The sequence below is a fragment of the Manacus candei genome, unplaced genomic scaffold, assembly GCF_025592945.1.
Source record: "Manacus candei isolate 608988 ecotype Guabito, Panama unplaced genomic scaffold, ASM2559294v1 h1tg000005l, whole genome shotgun sequence".
Classification (NCBI taxonomy): domain Eukaryota; kingdom Metazoa; phylum Chordata; class Aves; order Passeriformes; family Pipridae; genus Manacus; species Manacus candei.
Window position 1 is genome coordinate 26,222,733 of NW_026138053.1, and position 18,474 is coordinate 26,241,206.

At 41.1% G+C, this 18,474-nt stretch overlaps 1 protein-coding gene across 5 annotated transcripts in view; it reads left to right on the top strand.

The window, feature by feature from the left end:
* SMG7 (SMG7 nonsense mediated mRNA decay factor) overlaps window positions 1-18,474 on the top strand; it is a 50,526-nt gene that overhangs the window by 15,701 nt on the left and 16,351 nt on the right. For 4 of the 5 annotated variants that reach the window (XM_051793725.1, XM_051793760.1, XM_051793752.1 and 1 more), the window contains 11 exons: window positions 5,017-5,048; window positions 6,248-6,365; window positions 7,366-7,498; window positions 10,420-10,591; window positions 11,447-11,518; window positions 12,552-12,702; window positions 13,039-13,174; window positions 15,009-15,171; window positions 16,246-16,402; window positions 17,487-17,557; window positions 17,878-17,938. In XM_051793725.1, the coding sequence (XP_051649685.1) occupies window positions 5,017-5,048; window positions 6,248-6,365; window positions 7,366-7,498; window positions 10,420-10,591; window positions 11,447-11,518; window positions 12,552-12,702; window positions 13,039-13,174; window positions 15,009-15,171; window positions 16,246-16,402; window positions 17,487-17,557; window positions 17,878-17,938 (1,266 nt within the window). The remainder of the gene's footprint in view (window positions 1-5,016; window positions 5,049-6,247; window positions 6,366-7,365; window positions 7,499-10,419; window positions 10,592-11,446; window positions 11,519-12,551; window positions 12,703-13,038; window positions 13,175-15,008; window positions 15,172-16,245; window positions 16,403-17,486; window positions 17,558-17,877; window positions 17,939-18,474) is intronic. The other variant, XM_051793734.1, reaches the window with a different exon arrangement.

Below are 18,474 nucleotides of genomic sequence, written 5' to 3' on the forward strand. Positions count from 1 at the left end.
TTCCTCAGTGCTGAACTCCAGATGTGAATGTGTCTTGAGTACAGTGTTTGGGGCTTCTGAGCAACCAAGTTCCCCTAAATGTGCTAGAATGGTATGTAGAAAATGTGTGTAGAATATTCAGTACCCCTGCTGTTAGTGTTTCCTACTGCTTTCCCCTGCCCTGGATCAGCATGGGTATACTTAAATAAAGACAAATAAACAAAAAGCCCACTGAGGTATTATAAGTTTTTATTGAAGTTAACTGTTTTGAGGAAAATCTACTGTAGTGGTTGCTGGATGTTGCTTTGGAGTTCCTACTGGGTGTGAGCCTTGCCAAATATTGCAATTGCTAAAGTACAATTTTAAGTGTGTTTGACTTTTAGTATGCTAGCATAGGAAATTTACCTTTCCTACCCAAAATGAAAAATTTTCTACGTTTAATAACCCTAGTTTTCCTTCTGAAAGGGAATTTATTCTGGCAGTGCCCTTGATGAGCCTTGGGATCAGTCACCTCCTGCTGAGGCAGGTTAAGGCTGCACGTGCTTTTCATTGTGGTACAATTTCTGCATACACCTCCTGGGAAGAGAAGTGCAGGGATATAAACTCCTGCTTGGAGTGAAGCTATCCTGACCATTTAGTATGATTTTTAGTTTGTAGAATCACAGAACAAGTGGTTGGATTCTGATTGCTTTCATAAGCCCAGCTGCCTGGATTCGTTGCCTGTTTTAGTCCTGTAAATCCTCAATTCCTTATCAGGGGAGCTGTGTTACTGAGATTTGCAGAGGGAACTGTTGCAGCTGCTGGTGCTTAGGGCTGCCAGGGGAAAACCGGGTGAAGTTCCCCTCCAGGCACGGTGGAAAGCAGAGTGTTGTGTTCAGAGCTAGTTTTATGAGGTCTGGGGTTTTCCACGTTTTTTTGGTGAACTTGTGCTGTTGTAAATCATGGCTGGCTCATGCTCACTGTGAAAATGAGAGAGGTGTGGTGCAAGTGAGCCTTGACTCTTTGACTTTCAGAAACAGAGTGTGTTAGCTGGGTAACACAAAACTGCTGCTTTGGAAACTTGGGCTCAATTTTATTTGCTTACCTGGGCTTGATTATCAAGCTTATTAGCAAACCCCTGCTTCTGTAGAACAGATAGTGCCCTGTTGGAGATGCAACGTGGTGTATGCAGAACTAAAATTTGTTATTAGTTATTTAGTTATTAAAATATGCTAATTATAACAGAACTGAAGAATAGATATTGGAACAGAAATGAGCTGTTTTGGGGATGACAGTAAAATGGATCCATTTGTTTAGTGATACCCAAATGGAGGTGCAACAAGAGGAAAACTTGAATAGAATAGTTAACCAGAGAGGTTGTATGGTCTTTTCTTGTAGGATTTTAACATCAAATTAAGCAAACTTGTTCTGGCACTGAAGGCTGAGTGGGGCTGCATGATCTTTTGGTGTACCTTTCAGCCTCCCAATGTGATGGGTTAAACCACTTGAAAATGCGTATGGGAGAAACATCCCGATATTTGTGGGGTTTCCTTTCCTGCAGTGTTTGGGGAACGGCTTGTTTGCTTTTTCTGCTTTGGGAAAACTTAATTGATCAAAAATGCTAAAAACTTGGAAATGGAAAGATGAAATGTGGTTTTCTTGTCTTCCTTGGCTAAATCTAGTGGTTCATTCCAGGCTAAAAGTAGTGTGTGAGTTCCAGCAAACCAGGAGTTTATATACTCCCAGGTTCTTAAGAAAACTTTCCTTTGCCATCTGTGAGTACTTAAATTTTAATATATCTAATACCTTCAGAACTTCAAAAGAAAGTCCTGGCTACTGTGTTTTAAAGTTTTGAAGCTTTTCAAGTTCATGAATAAAATGAAAATTCCTTTAGGTGTCAAACTGTTTTACTGAGTTGAGTGGAAGGCTTTTGTATTTGAGTCTCAAGTTTGACTGAAGCACGGGACTGAGTTTATATTTGGTTAGGACATTATAAAGAGTAGCTATCACAGTATATATGAAGATGGTATGTCATCTAATGGGAATGCTTGAAATACAATTTTTTTGAACTATGGTTTGTGCTTATTTGGCTTTGGACCAACAGGCTTGGGGAAACTTGACTTGAAGACTGAACTTCTGATCCAACTGGGCAAGGAGGTACTTGAGGATATTCTTGAAATGATGAAGTGTGTAAGCAAGCTGTACCATGTCTCCTGGCAGGCAGTGGTTTTTGACCCAGAATGAGTCATTTTAATGGAAATTCAGTATGCGGCGGTGCAAGAAAATACAAAAAAAGCTTGTTAAAATGCTTGACAATAGAAGGAACCATTGGCACTGTCAGAAACTCTTATCACTTTTCAGTGAATGCCAGTCTGTGCCTACAGGAGTCTCTGAGCACCAGCAAAGGCTCCTTGGTGCAGTCTGTTCCAGGAACAGGTAATACATCTTTTCTCTCGAGGTGCTACTGGTGCAGAACAAGTGTGGTACCCGGGCTGCCCCCTCTTATCCTGGCTTAGGATGTGTCTGTTTTAAATAAAGTTTGGTTTGAGGTGGAAATGAGACACAGCATGCTAATGTTAGACCTACTTTACTAATTCTGTGGCCTCTAGGAAGTATTGAAATAATTTCCATGCATTTTATTAAAAATTACAGTAATAATCCCCTCAGTGTAGTTTGTTGCAAGCTTATGAAATATAAAAGATTGCATTATGGCTTCTGAAGAGATTGGTGCTAAAGGCTCTTGTTCTGTAAGCCCGTGAGTATTCTCCTCCAAAAAAGGAATTTTTAAAATAAGTCTTTTTGGTAGAAGTTCAGTTCCAGCATATTATTAGGGCTGTGCATTTAGAGAGCATCTGTTAGCAGTTGCAGTGATGGTTGAGGCTCTCTTTCATATGAATTTTCTAGGCAACAGTGAGGCAAAACTTTATGAAAAAAAAGCCTTTATAGTGGTGCTATTTGTATTTCCCCCTCTAAAAATTAGCACTTAACATAGTGGAAGGTAGTTCTGCACAAGTAATTTTCAGAGGAGCAGTTCTTGGCTTCTAAAGGGCAGAGTCTTAATGCCTGCAGGAGAATTTTGGGCTTGTGTTTGCTGGGGCCGTACTGTGTGTCCTGTTCTGGTTGAGCCGCTCAGCAGGATCCGTGGCTTTGGCAACACAGCTCGTGTTCTCAGCTCAAAGCAGACGTTTGCACAACTGGCAGGTAGATGTTTAAAGTGTGAGCCAGACTGCAGGAACTTGGCTGGCTGTTCAAAAAAGAGTCTCCAGCACCTGAGCAAGTCAGCTTTTCCTTCTGAGCAGTGGCATCGCAAACCTGGCTCAGCTTTGTGCCTGACTGGACTGGCAGGTCAGCGTTGGAGAGGCTCCCGAGGCACCCAGAGGTGGCTGCTGTCCTTCCTCGGCTCCTCTTAACTCCCTGGGGGACAAGATCTGCTCTTTCTGGCTGCAGCGGTGGGGAGACAGCTTTTGGACGAGGAAGAAATGTTTCTTGGGCTTTCTGTGTTCTCATGACACAATAGCTAAATTTTTGCTCACTTGTCTCAATAATAGGTTATCTCTTCTTCCAGTGCTCCCTGCTGTTAGGAGTTAAAAAAGCATTAGCACCTTATTGAAATAAATAAAGAGACGTTGTCTTAAAGATATTAAACTTGTGAAGCAGGTGACGAAGATACAGATTTCCTTCTGTCACCAGTTAACATATTCTTGACTTAATTAAATCTCTGGGAGCATCCCACTGCTTCTTGGATGATATGCAGTGGCCTTGGTGAGCTGCTATAGATATTTCTTGTATTTAATAAACAGATATTTTGTGAAGGGACTTTCTCCTGATGATGCGTATCCTATTCTGATATCTTTTTAATCCTCATGTGGATCTCAAAACCTTCCCAGTAATTTGTGGCCAGTAGGTAGAACCCAGAACAACCTGAAAAGCTGTTTTTACAGTCACCACATCATAATGGCAAGAGAAAGTATATGCTGGTTTCTGAAGCCTCTTTAGGGATTAGGTGGTGCTTTCTCCTGGTTCCCTGTTCTTTCCCAAGCTGGCACCTGACATTGATGTTAGTCACAGTGCAGCTTTCATCTAGTTTTTTTGCTGAGGCGGGTGAAGCAAGCATTTAATGTGCCAGGAGGATTCCACATCTAGTGTGGGAAAATTGCACTCTGCACGTCTGTGCCACCATTTGAATGCAGCAAAAGCACAGGGATATGTTCCACCCAAACCCAGCCTTGTGTCCCCTCTGCCAGCCCTGAGTTAATTCCGTGTCGCTCAAACAGGCCAGCAGTGCTGCTCCTTGAAATTTTATGTATTGCTGACACAGTGATTAATTGTAGCATCTCCATTGCCTGCTTCATCCAGACATTGACCATTCCTAAATACTTATTTATTGAGGATTGTATCCTAACATTCCTTTGCTTGAGAAACTTTTTGCCAGCTTGCACCAGCAGTGGGGATTTGCAGAGGATGTTCGGTGCAGGAGTCACCTGTAGTTGCCATTTTTTCCTGTATGTGCTGTATGGTTTTTTTACTTGAAAACCTGATCAAAGCATGACTTTAGGGAAGCAGTTCAAGGAAGAGGTAACTGGGGAAGCCATAGTCTTTATCACTTCTCACTAAGGAAAACTAGTGCAGCACAGAGGCAGGAGGGCTCTACCAATGTGCTGACAGGCACTGATGGGAGTTTGCTTTGCTCTCACCGTTGGCTACCGCATTTCACATGTGACAACTTAAAGTTAATATCAAATTCCCAGGTCAGGTAAGTGGTATCACTGATGTTGGCAGGATGCTACTGCCACGTAAAGCTTAAAATATAAAGTATAATGTAACTGGTTTTTAGGTTGTAGTTTTTTGAAAAGAGGCTTAAGCAGGGAAAAGTGAACAGTGCTTTATGGGATGAGCTAGGAGCAGTCACACGGTTGAGCAGCAGTAGCTCAAATCCATGGGATGAACCAGAGCAGTGTGGGTTGTAAAGCAGACCGCCATTGCGTGAATGTGCTTTAGCATAATTCAATTATTTTGATCAGTCAGTTTCTAATTTATTGTTTTATTGCTTTCTTACAGGCAGGCAGAAGTCCTGAAGGCTGACATGACAGGTAATTGCCTTGATTATATAATTGATCTATTTGATTCTGTTTGATTCCTGGTTTTGTTTTCCTTTTGTGTTCCTTATGCTTATCCTAAGAATTCTGTGGAAAGTGTGCGACTTTATATTAAGGCTTGTCCTCTCTATGTAAGTAAATAGCATTTTACCAATTGTGCCCCTCTTGCCTGTGTCTAAAATGTATTTTTAAAGTTGACTTTGGATGTTCTAAACATTTGGAGATGGAGGTCACGCCTCTGCTCCTCTCTGAGATTCCTGCCTGGACTAGCACAGGGACTGCTGTACTTGGGATTAGCCAGGATCTGGGTGGTTTTGAGGAACCTTGGTGGTGGAAGTGCTGATCTGAGCATTACCCCACGTGTTGTGAAAGTACAGCCCTACACACTACGAAATGCTACAAGCTATGATTTAAGTTGTTTATATTAAGGCATCAGCTTCACAGTACAAGCAGTTCCCTTAATGAACCTCTGCTCAGATGTGCTTTGCCATGTGTAGTGAATGTAGCAGGTTGATGTGTAGTCCCCACAGGAATATTAAAACTACCTAGTTCCACCTAACACATCTGGATGGTTTCCCTGGGATGAGGCCCATCCCTGTGCTCCTGCAGCCCCAGCCCAGGTGATTTGCCAAGGCACAGGAAATTGGACTCTGTAACTCCAGATAGCAGGGAGCAGTGTCTACACTCACCCTCCCTGATGGAAAGCAGATGGTTACCAGAGAGTTAGGAAATGGCAGGCATGCAGGAATATTTGCCCACAGTGTTCTCCTAAATACCAACAGCATGTGTCCAGGGACTGTCCTGTTTTGCATCCCTCTATGGATTTATTTTCTGTGAATTTTTTCAGGCTATGCTGGAAGTTTTTCTAAATTCATCCAGTGGCAAGGAGTTCTGCAGCTTAATGACTCCTGTCTGTTTTGGTTTTTAACTTACCAGCTGCTGACTTAGCTCGCATCTAGTTCTGGTGTCGTAGGAGACTGATCAGTTAATCAGTGGTCACTCAGCCCCCAACCCATCTGTAGTTCTTGTATTTCACTATTCTGATGAATCTCTGATAAAAGCAGGTGTTTGGTTTTGTGTCTTACACTGAGCTCTGTTCTTGCATTTGGTAGGTGAGTGAAAAATCAAAGTAACAACATAAATTTGAGTGCTACAAAAACTGTTGTGTCTTTTTTTTTTTCTTTGTTGCTCAGATTCGAAGCTGGGTCCAGCAGAAGTCTGGACGTCCAGACAGGCTCTACAGGACTTATATCAAAAAATGCTAGTGACCGATTTGGAATATGCTTTAGATAAAAAAGTGGAGCAGGACCTGTAAGTACCTCAGTAAATTTTTGTGTATATATATATGTAATCTGGGCTGATGAGCAGGAAGCCCTGAGACTTCCCAAAAAGTGAGTGTATCCTGTGAAATGGTTGTCTTATTTCCTTTAAAATGAGAGCTGTGTGAGAATGCACTGCAGAGCCAGTGAAGAGCATTCAGTAGGTTAGTATTTTACCTCTGGCAATTTAGTAGCAGCCAAGTCATGCAGAAGTGGGTTTTGAAGAGCCAGATGGAGGGGAGAGAGCTAAGGAACATCAGTCTGTGGTGCTGTCAGGGAAGGGCTGAAGGCTGCAGTTTCCAGAAAGAAGAAAGTTTGCCTGGTGTAATCACCTGGAGCTTTGAGCAACGTCTAACAGGAGTTGGGTAGCTGCTCAAGACTCTCATTTTAAGCCTTCTTAGGTATTGCTGAGCAGAGGGAGGAATATCAGGGGAAAACTTAGTGGGGTGCTCATGGCACCTTAAGAATCAGGAAAAGATCCTGCTGGGTTTCCTCCATGCCCTGAGTCCATTCCCTGTTATTTAAGATGCAGACATGGGTTGTAACAAGCTTAGTTAAGTGAAGCATGTGGTTTTTCCAGCACTGAGAGAAGTGAGATAAGTAGGCTGGCTGAGTTGTCCTGTCCATGCCTCCAGTTACTGAATGATTTTTTAACCCTCACCTCTACACCCCACATCTTGTTTTAGAGAGTAAGTTCTATGCTGCTTAAACCAGAACAATTACAAGCAAATATTATTGCTGTTACAGTGTTACTTGTATATATACACATGTATATATATGTTAGGGATATACACATATATCAGGATATAGATGTGAGAGGTGAGGAGAGGTGGTTATTCCATATTTAACATTGTATCTCATTTGAATGTTCCCTGAATTTGCATATTCTTCATGTCTGATGCCATGTAATTAAACGCTTCTTTCCTGTTGCTTATGTCATCTACGTAAGATGCTTCCAAATTAAAAAGGAAAAACGTTTTTCTTGTTTTCAGTTGGAATCATGCCTTTAAAAATCAGATCACGACACTACAGGGTCAGGCGAAAAACAGAGCAAATCCAAATCGGAGCGAAGTTCAGGCGAACCTTTCTCTGTTCCTAGAGGCAGCTAGTGGCTTCTACACACAGGTGAGTTGCAGTAAGTAGAGGAAGGGTGGGAGGGTCAGTTTTAGGGGGCTAAGGCATGTTCTTTTTCCTTAGCATAGGAAACTATTGCTGTACAGGATCGAGCAGTGCACCTCACTGAGCTGGTGCTCTCAGTAGGACATGGCTGCAAAACTGGTCATGTGCTTTCTTTTGATCAGCTGTAGTCTTGAACTGGAACTTCTGTGCATCTGCTAGGTGTTTTGGTACAATTCAAGTTCCCTTCTAAGAGAACCTTATTTAAAACCTAAACCCCACTGTTTCGGTAAGGTCGAAGGTCCGTTTCTTACTGTAATGTGCTGTGACTGCTCAGAGTGAGCATAAAGCAGCAGGAAAGGGTAGAACAGTCCTTCCTCGCTCTGGTCTCTGGCTTTCTGACTGTGCATCTATTGCCTTCTTGAGCTTCTTTATATGTGAATCCTCCAGCTATTAGGAGGTCAGCCTTCCTTGGCTCTCCAGGCCTTCACGAAGCCCTTTACTCTGGTCTCTGCAGTGAGTGCAGAATTTTGTCTTTTAATTGTAATGTCTGCGAGTAACAATGACACTAAAAAAAGCCCAAGCCCAACAAACATGTTAGCTGATGATTTCGTTGGTACTCTTAGTTCTTTTCTTTCTGCCACTTCTCTAAAACTTCCCATTCAGCTTCTCATTACTGTGTATGTATTTGTGGGACATTCCTTTCATTCCCTATATAGTGAAGGATAAGCAAAGATAATCAGTTTGTTCTTGGACTGAGTTACTCAAGTACAGAACTAAGTGCAGAAAATGTAGATGCACAGGATGTGTGTGATGGCCTAATGGTTTTTTGTGTCCCTTCCTTGTAACTCCTAACACTGAGGATGAGCAGTTTTTTAAGAACGTGTCCATGCTACATACATATTTAAATTCAACTTTATTTTCTCAATAATACCTGACTTAGTGCTCACCACAGTTGTACACTGAAGTAGGGTGGTTGTACCTAAGAGTATTATGTAGCATTTACAATACGTAATGTCTTGCTGGTTTTTTGATCAAGACTCCCAAGTTTACAAGCCTTCAGTCTTAATTCTATGTTTTTGTTAACATTTACTTAGAATTTCATACTTTGACTCTAGAAACTTTTCTTCCCCTTAAGCAAAACAATTGTTGAGTGCTCTTGTGATAAGTATATTTTGTGAAAATTTCAGTTAATCACAAAAGGGATACAATTCCTGTTCCTTACGTATTTTTGCCCACACTCTTTCCAATGTTAGATTACAGCTTGTAGATTATGGAGAATAAGAGTCAGTGTGTGATAAGGGCCTTAATAAAGATAATTTGCCTTTCTTTCCCTTTCCCCCCTCGTTTGGTGTGTGCTTCAGCAACATTGTGGTTGCCGAATCCTCTCTTTCAGGTGGTGGTCTGACTAAACTTTCTGTCACGGCTGGTTTGCACTGCCTTCAGGTTACAGCACTCACAATAGGTCATTCTTACTGTACTAATTCCCAGTTTGATTCCAGACATCTGCAAGGCCACCCCATGTGTTTTTACAGAATCCTCGTGGTTACCCTTTTTCCCCTTCAGTATTGTTTCTTGAAAGCTGCTTATTTGACAGCCTGTGGCATGTTTGCTAAGGGTTTTCTACCATCTCCACCATTTGTCTTGCAAAAGCCTTGTTCTTCCCAGCAGTGGATCAGGGAATTTTGCTCTTCTTAAGTTTGACACCATAGACTGGCTTTTTTTTCTCTGTTTGCTGTGATGTTCATCATCCCGTTTTTAGTCTGAAGACTCGGCTCAGCCGAGATATCTGCTCTCCAGCTGAGAGACCTGCGTAAACGACATCTTTGAAAGAGAGCATGAGTTAATTCAGCATGTTGGAAGATGTCAAGTTTCTCTTTTTTATCCAGCTTTCATCTATGAGATCCCTCTTCATCAGGGATTTTTGTCTACTGTGTAAAAGACAGAGCAAAAGAGGGAGGGAGGTGTAACACAAACCTCTCTCTGCAGCAAGCAAAAGCATCACGTAGTGTGTTTAGCTGCTGACAGAGTGTGCATCTCTGGGCTTTCCCTGTGCCTTTATCTGGAAGTGGAACCCTGCTGCAGGGCTGTTTTATTTGGAGACTGAGCATGTTCCCAGCTGGGAGAAAGTCTGTCACTTCTTACCTGCATTTTTAACCCTATAACTCAGCAGAACAAACACTTTCATCACTCCCTCATTACTGTTTCTTTCCAGAGTATTTGCTGGAGTCCATTAAAAAAAAATTCAAAAGCACTAATTGGAAGGGCAGAGTTCAGGTTTTCATTCAGTCAGCTTTTGAGATACTTGATCAAGTAGCTGGTATCTTGTTCCTTGAAAGAGTCTCACTATTGACTTAGCACAAATATTTACTGACAGCTCAGCTACTGAACTGTTCCTATTGCCTCATTGCTTACAAATTTGGTATTGTTCCAGCTCCTCTCTAAAGTTTAAGTTGGGATAGTGCTGTTTCTTACATTGGAACAAGCTGATTTGGGGGTTGAGGGACATTCTTTTCTATTATTTTTGAAGAATAGTGTCACTTCATCAAGGTATAAAACCCACGGTGTTCCTCTTGAGTGCCCAACTTAAAAACAATCAAAACAAAAAAAAATGATAAAACCACAAAACCCAACAAGATTTGTAGACCTCTCATAGCCCATCTCCGTCCTTGGTGGTTTAAATATCACGAGGACTGAGTTGCTTACTGGTTTGGGATGGACAACTCTTTCTTCTCTTCCCAGTTCTGGGCAGACTACTGTACTATGGAGCTCAATGATTTCCATATGGAAAATGTAATTTGAAGTCTCACTTGTTTACGCTGTTTAGCTAATCTGTGCCTCCAAGTGATGCTCTGTTAGTTTTGTTACTTGCTTCTATGCTTTTCTGGTGACTGTCTCTAGTTGCTACTAAACTCGACCCGTTTTTGTAGTTATTACAGGAATTGTGCACAGTTTTTAATGTAGACTTGCCGTGTCGTGTAAAGTCTTCCCAGCTGGGAATCATTAGCAATAAACAGACGCACACCAGCGCCATAGTGAAGCCACAATCCAGCTCCTGCTCTTACATCTGCCAGCACTGCCTTGTTCACCTTGGAGATATTGGTGAGTTGGGGAGGGAAAAAGAGGTGGGATGTTGAGTTCTACCTGTGTTCAGCTCTCCTGAGAGGGATCTTCACATAGCATGGCCAACTGCTGGAGCAAGTGTGCTCCAAATTAGTAGCCACTTGATGATTGTGCCTTTGGTGGTTGCTGAAAGGGGAAAGAGCTGGAAAGAAATGCTGTTAGAGTTTTCTAATGTGTGTTAACACATTAACACATGGCCACAGTTAACCACTGGCTTTCTAGTGATCTGCTAGAATCTGTCTTGTAGTGTTCTAGTCATGTTCTAGCTGGTAGGCACAGGGAAATGTTGAAAGCAGTAATTATTGTAAAAGCTTGTTGCAGCAGGCTAGCACACTTCTCCATTCCAGAACATCAACATCTTAGATACAAGGGCAACAGTTAGAAATCCAGACTCTCATAAACCAGGTTTCTTTTTTAGATTAAGTACAACAGGTTTATTTTTTTCTTGATTTGAGTAGAACTGTGTGTTGTAGAAAGTTCTCTTTTCACAGGAATCTGCAGCTGCTTTTGGAACAACCTAAAAGCAGATCTAGTTGGTGATTGTGCGAATGGGGATGAAAAACATTTCTAACTCTCTGGCTGTGGTGCTGTCACACCTTTGTAGTTAAGAACTGCTAAGCTGTAACACTGGGTCTGAGGCAAAACAACTACCTCAAAATTCAACAACCACCTCAAGATTCAAATCCTGGTGCTGTTTGGTGTCATTGTATGTTCCTCTGACATTTATTCCTAAAATAATAGTAAAATGCTCTTCAGGTAAACTGGGTTATATCAGAGTAAGTGCAGGAGAGTTTGATTTTATGCCTCAACTTGGTTTTTTTGCTGTTTTTTTAGCTCGCTATAGGAATCAGACCAGCCAGGCAGAGTCGTACTATAGACATGCAGCTCAGCTTGTCCCTTCCAATGGTGAGTCTGGGATACCTTTTCAGTTCATAATTCCAAAGAAGGGTTTGGGGTATAGCTTTTCCTGTGTGGCAGTTGGAAACCCGGACTTTTATATAAATCTCCTTCCCCAAATTCTCCAAACAACCATGCAACAAAGCCTGACCCACCAGTAAATCATTTAGGTAATGGTTATTTGCATGATCTGTGTCACTTGTCTCCTTTTTGGGAAGTTTTGGAAACAAAGAAGGTAATACACAGCTTTGCTGCTGCTGTTCTGTGTTACATGCATACATTATAAAGGACAATTAATGAAAACTTGCCTACCACTGGCATTGCTTTTTTTTTCTTTTATTGTTTATTCCCATGCCCATTTTATAAAGTTTAGTAGCTAAAATAGCATTTTTCAAGTTGCTCATGTAAGTTAATGAATTCTTTAGTTCAGGGATCTAGCTTTTCAGCTATTGGCTTAATGACCCAAAATGTAGGGATGGTGAGAGAAGGATAAATCATTTTTGAGCCAGGCTGATGAAACCAATAATTGAATTTTTTAGCCAGTTGTGTTGTAACTGCAAAATTCTCTGTATTCTAACTATAGAAATCTTTTATTCTCTAGGCAACAAAGTGTGAACTGTTGACAGTTAGATTTGCCTCATGAGGTAAAACTGGGCAAGATTTTTTCCAAATAGATGGAGATGAATAAATAAGCTGGGTTTCAACAGTATTTTCTTATTTAGACAAAACCCCCAAACAAACTCAAATCACAGAAACAAACAAACAAACAAAACCAAACAGAAATTTCCGCAACCAATCTTTCTCCCTCCAAAAAAACCCAAACAAACCAGGAAAACCAAACAGCTACTGCACCACAAATTTAGAAGCTTTTTCATTTACAGATTTTTCATTGCAGATACAAGGCTGCAGTAGAAGCATCCTTAGATGGATCTGAGCCTTGTCTCTTGGAGAACTGAGGACTATGCTCCCTTTTCAAGTGGCCACACTTACTCTGACATCGAGCACGCTTCACTCCATGACAACTTGTCTCTTTCTCCCTCAGGTCAGCCTTATAATCAGTTGGCTATCCTAGCTTCCTCCAAAGGAGACCACTTGACCACAATTTTCTACTACTGCAGAAGCATTGCTGTGAAGTTTCCTTTCCCAGCTGCCTCCACTAACCTACAAAAAGCACTTTCTAAAGCACTGGAGAGGTAAGACTAAGGATGAATTCCTTCCACTCAGATAAGATGGAAGAGACTTTTTCCAACTGTACCTCCCTTGCCAGAAGTTATTAACTTTTGGTAGTAGACACAGAAGCTCTCCATCCCCTGTCCAATCAGAGCATCCTCACACAAGTGTGGAACAAAGAATAGTTTGTGATGCTCCTGGCTGTGATTAGTGAATGCAGGAAATAAGCATATTGTGCCAGCACGACAAAGTAGCTTTTCATGGACTTTCCTCCTTTATTTTGAAATAATTCTGTAATGTTATGTGCAGCTGTGTGTAACTCCAAAGACTGAAGTTGGGTATTTATGTTCTAAATGTAGTCGTGATGAGGTGAAGACTCGATGGAGCGTGTCTGACTTCATCAAGGCATTTATTAAATTCCATGGCCATGTGTATCTGAGTAAGAGCTTGGAGAAGCTGAGCCCTCTTCGAGAAAAGCTGGAAGAACAGTTCAAGGTTAGTTTTAACAACATATTAATTAGTATATTGAGGAGAATATTTTTAGCAGCTGAGTTCTGAAATTACAGTCCAATAATAACTCTTTCACATGCTAAAATACAGGAAGCTCAAGTAACCAGTTAGGGAAAGTTTGCATTGCAGCTACCACTGGGTAGTTCTGATAACTTATGCCAAGAGCAGGGATTTTTCCCATTTGACGTGTGGTCTTTTATTGGTGGAGATACAGGAGAAATCAGTGACCACTGTTGATTCTCTGCTCTTTAACCTGGGTGATTCATGGATACCTGTGAAAGCACTTGATTCATCTGGGAAGTCTTGGCTCAGTCTTGGCCTGAGGAATTTTGAGAGCTTCGTTTTTTGAATGGCATTCATTCACTTCCCCTAGTTAATAGTGCTGCTTTTAATCTGTCTCGGGCAACTTGTCTCTCCTGTTTGCCTCTTAAAATTGTCTCAGTGAGACCTTAATTTGTGTGTAGATGTGAACTATTCAGCTTCCTCTGGAAGCTCCATGAGTTCCAGCTCATTAGATTGGACAATACAGCAAAGGCTGAAACAACAAGTATTTTGTAAGGTATTTGTACAAGGTAATACATTTTCAAAGAGGGTGTTGTAGTGTTAGGTGCCTTTTGGAGCCTGCTCTGCCTCAGCTTCTTAATTGGTGGAAAAGGAGCAGGGAGTGTGGATTTGTTCAACACAGCAGTGGCTGCTTTTTAAAATTAAGGAGAAGATGGTCTTAGCAATAGAAAAACTTACAAATGTTCTTTACAGTGTCTTTTTACATTTTTTGCCTTGAATTGGGCTGCTACAGCTAGGTCCAAACTGTCTTTAAAAAAAATTTAAAAAACCACAGAACTAGCTGTGAATTGTATTAGCTTTGAATGTGGGCTGTTAATGTTGTTTCAAAATTAAATAATTGTGTATTTCTGTGTGTGATGTTGGCTGTTGAACAAGTACTGCTTTTTCCACAGTGCTTATGATCAATAAATATGAGCATTGCTCAGGCATGTGGAACAGTCTTAGTTTTCTGGACTGAGTTAGGGTGTTAAAACAGAGCTAATTGAGCCCTGCTTTGTGCTTAGATTACTTTTTTGTTTATATTATGCAATATAAGGCTTAATTTCCTAGAGAGCAACTCTTGTGGATTCGGTGGGTTGAATGTGGATGTGAAGTTGACTGTATGGTGAGAGATCAGTTTAACTTTGTGGCTGATTTTAACTCTGAGGAGAGCAGTTACAGATAAGTTGGTTGGGTTTTAGGATATCTCTGTTTTTTTCCCCAAAAAGCATTAAAGTTTCTTTTTCTGTCCTGAGAAAGGTGACTTTCCAGCACAGTTACAGAAAGGCATTTGTAAATAGCTCGTGCTGTTTCAGTCCGCCAAGGCATTCCATGACCCATGGAGTCAGATGTGGAATTAGTTTTTTAATACATAACCACCCAGTAGTTAAATTTTCCTGGGGTGTTTTTTTTAAATGTCATCATCTGTGCTGTTTCTTTGAAAGGCTGACAAACCCAGTGGATCTGCTGCAGTGCTGTCACTGCACGTTCAAGTTGCACTTGCTCTGAAAGAGAACAGTAACCAAGGGGATGTTGATTTGTTGAGCATCTGAGCTGGTGTACAAGCAAAATCCTTGGGCTTAACAGTAGGCACCTTCCCAAGTCCTGCTGGGAAGCCCAGTGCTGTGCCAGTAGGGACGACCTGAAAATAAAATCCAGAATGAGTGTTGCCTTAAGGCAGAAGCATTAGTCAAGCAGTGAAGTAACAACTACTAATCCTTTCAAGTGTGTGTGCTTTGCCATCTAAAAATACACCCCCCGTGTGTCTTTGCTGCAGAGGTTGTTGTTCCAGAAGGCCTTCAATTCTCAGCAGTTAGTCCACATCACTGTTATCAACCTGTTCCAACTGCATCACCTGCGAGACTTCAGCAACGAAACGGAGCAGCACAGCTACAGCCAGGATGAGCAGCTCTGCTGGACACAGCTCCTGGCTCTCTTCAGTGAGTGTGCAGGCTAATTGATTTTTGTAGTTCTCTTTGGTTTTTACATGGAATCCATTAGTAATTTCCTGTCAGTATCCAGCTTAATGGTTATGTGAGGTAAGTGCTGAGAATAGACATTAGGGAGAAAATTTAGAGAGAAGATGGTTGCACAGGGTCATTTATGTCAGCAGTGCTGACTAACACTGGATTTCTGAGCCCTGGATGTACTCTGCAGTTTTACAGAACTCTGCATCGTTTCCCTTGTTCTGAAAGAACATTTTAACTTGGGTGCAAAGCTGGATCCAACTTGGCAGTGGGTAGTACCACTCCTGGGGGGCTGCTCCCCAGTTGGCTGCAATGCAGTTGAAGTTGGAATGGAGCTGGTCCTGATTCCACAGGGCTGAACTAGAAGCTGAGTCAACTAAGACTTCAACTGCTTTTGTGCCTATGATAATATTGACTAGGAGATAAGTGGGAGTGCGGAGCATTTTAGACTCTAAGAAAATAAGCATTATGTGGCTAATCTGATCCAATCCGTGATCAGCTTGGCCTTGTTTGTCAACACCTAAATTTCTGAAGAGCTGGATTTCTTCAGATTCCAACCTAGAGTTGATTCTGAAAACACCAGGGTCACACTGGTGTGGTTACTGTTTCTCAGCTCTTATGCCCTAAGGGGTCTGGGCTGGGTGCCTGCCTGCAGAGACCGCTCCAGTGCATTTGTGTGCCTGTTAACTTGGGAAAATGGATAAAATGCAGGTAGGTAGTTGAGTTGATAATTTCTAATAAATAGGTGAGTGAATAATTGTGCACTGGGCTCATCTCACCCTATTTTTTTAACTTAGCAAAATGGTTTGCCGTGACACTTAAAGGGACACAAACCACCAAGGTTCTGTTTCGTGGTAGAAAAGTATTTAAAAAAATATCTTCTGATTTGTTGGTGAATTGTTTGAGATGAAGTAATTGAGGTTTTTTGTTCTAAATAACTAGCTCTTAAAAACAGGGGGATGTGTTTTATTAGATGATGTTCAACTTTAGCACGTCATTCCCACATTGTGGAATTTGTTCTGTTTTTTCCCTTTACTCTGTTTGTAGTGTCCTTTCTTGGAGTTCTGTGCAAGTGTCCTTTACAAAATGACTACCAGGAGGACTCTGGGGCTGCATATCCTCTTCCAGCTGTGAAGGTTTCCATGGACTGGCTGAAACTTAGACCCAGTGTTTTCCAGGAGGCAGTGGTTGATGAAAGACGGTAGTGAGTGTTAATCTTTCTTTTGATACCTTTGATTGCATGAATTCATAATTACTGGTGATCCACAGATTAGTCACAGGAAAAGTGATCATATGACTCATTATTACAGACATTAAAATCATAGAAAGTATATGTGCTAAAGAGTTCATAAAGCAAAACATGAGACTTGTGGGTTAAAGGAGCAAATTCAGTGCTTTAATTTGCTTTAGGTTTGCACATAACTTTTGTCTTTTTTTTAAATCAGTCTAGCTTATAATGTCTGATTTGAGCATAACTACTGAGTATTCCTGTAGTCTAATCTATTGTAATGGTTTCTCCGATTATAGGGAAGTGGCAGCAGAATACTTGGCTTAATTTCATGTACTAAGCCATCTCTTGGGCAGTGCTGGAATCCAGTTTTTCTGGTTCATCACCCAGAAATTAAATTGAATTTAGTAGAGAGGGTCCTTAAATGTCAGTGCAGGCATTTCTGTTCTGGACTGTTGCTCTGATTTTTCACTTCTGCCACTAATCTCATAAATTTAGGCTTAAATAGTTCAAAACATCCTAAATAGTTCTTTGTTGCCTCCATGGTGCCCATCACTAAAGCAGAAGGATACTTGGGCTTTCGGGTGGCATCTTTTGAAAAACTGGAGCAAGCAGCCTGTTGGTGGCAGTTAAATGTTAACCACCTATGCAGTGATCAGTGTGATTTGAAAATTATTTGCTTCAGGGCCTTTGGGAAGAATTTCCAGTCATTGCTTGTACTGGTATTGCAGGACAAGGCAGGGGACTGCCAGTTCACCTCTAGGTTAATGGTTTTACTCAGTGCAACCCTTACCTAGAGCGTCTTGCCTTTGTGGTAACTGCTCCAGTGCTACAGTATCACAGAGCACTTGGGAACTTAGATTGGCTTTTAAAAAATAGTAATTTTTTCAAGAAGGTGGTCTTTTTCCTGCCACTTGAGAGAAACTTTACCTTTTCTTGGGAATCAGAGGATTAATGGAAGCTGTGACTGTGTAATGGAGTTCAGTGTTTCCTTGGTAAAGTGAACACATCCCATGTTTTGCCATTTTCACTTATGGTTTGTCTGGTTTCTAATTTACAGCATATGGCCCTGGCTGATCTCTCTTCTAAACAGCTTCCAGCCTCATGAAGAAGATCTATCCAGTAATAATGGTAAGGACACTTCTAGTCTGTGCTGGAAAGAACTGAGAACGATGCAGGTTTTTCGTGATGGTGGGGAGAATTGCAGTTGAAGAGCAAATAAGGAAGGAAGTAGTCTTCTAGTATTAGTGCATGTGCATACTTTGCAAATGCTGCTTTCTTGTGCTGAGCAGACTTGCTCTGCTTTATCATTCCTGAGCTCCTCAGGTCACAGGGTGGACCAGTTAATAGAAGGCTGTAGGATGTGTAGTGACCATGCTGAGGTATCTGCTTATGATACTGTGCTCAGTGCTTTCATGCTTTCCTTACATTATTTAATGTCTGTTTGCTAGCAACCCCCCTTCCAGAAGAATTTGAGTTGCAAGGATTCCTGGCTCTGAGGCCTTCGTTCAGGTGGGTAACAGCTGAAGGATCCTGTACTCTTGCTGATGTCATGACTTTGACAGACATTGACCTGTTCCCTGCAATATCTTATTTATGAATATTTACTGCTGTATGGATTGATGTAGGTCTCTTCAAAACGAATGTAATGGACAATGTAGCAAAACTCTATGAAAATCTTGAGTTTATAGTAATGCTTATGACTTTTTTTTGGTTTTACTGTGTAGTCTTCAGACTTATAAATGGAAAGAGAAAAATTTAAGAAGTGAGAAAAGAAATGCTTTTGCATGAAACCTGCTTGATGTGATTTTCTTTTGCTGGTTTTTACTCTGTTTTTAACTGCATTCCTGTACTTAACATCATCCGCAAATGCTGACTAAATATTAGATATATTCACTCAACTATTATTTTTCTGATTTTGATTATCACACGGATGAGCTTTTGGCCTTTTGTTATTTAAAAAACCCCACCAAACCTTCTTAATATGTAGATGAATCTTACCAGAAGAAAATTACATCTGTAAATCAGATGTCTCTTAACAGTCATGT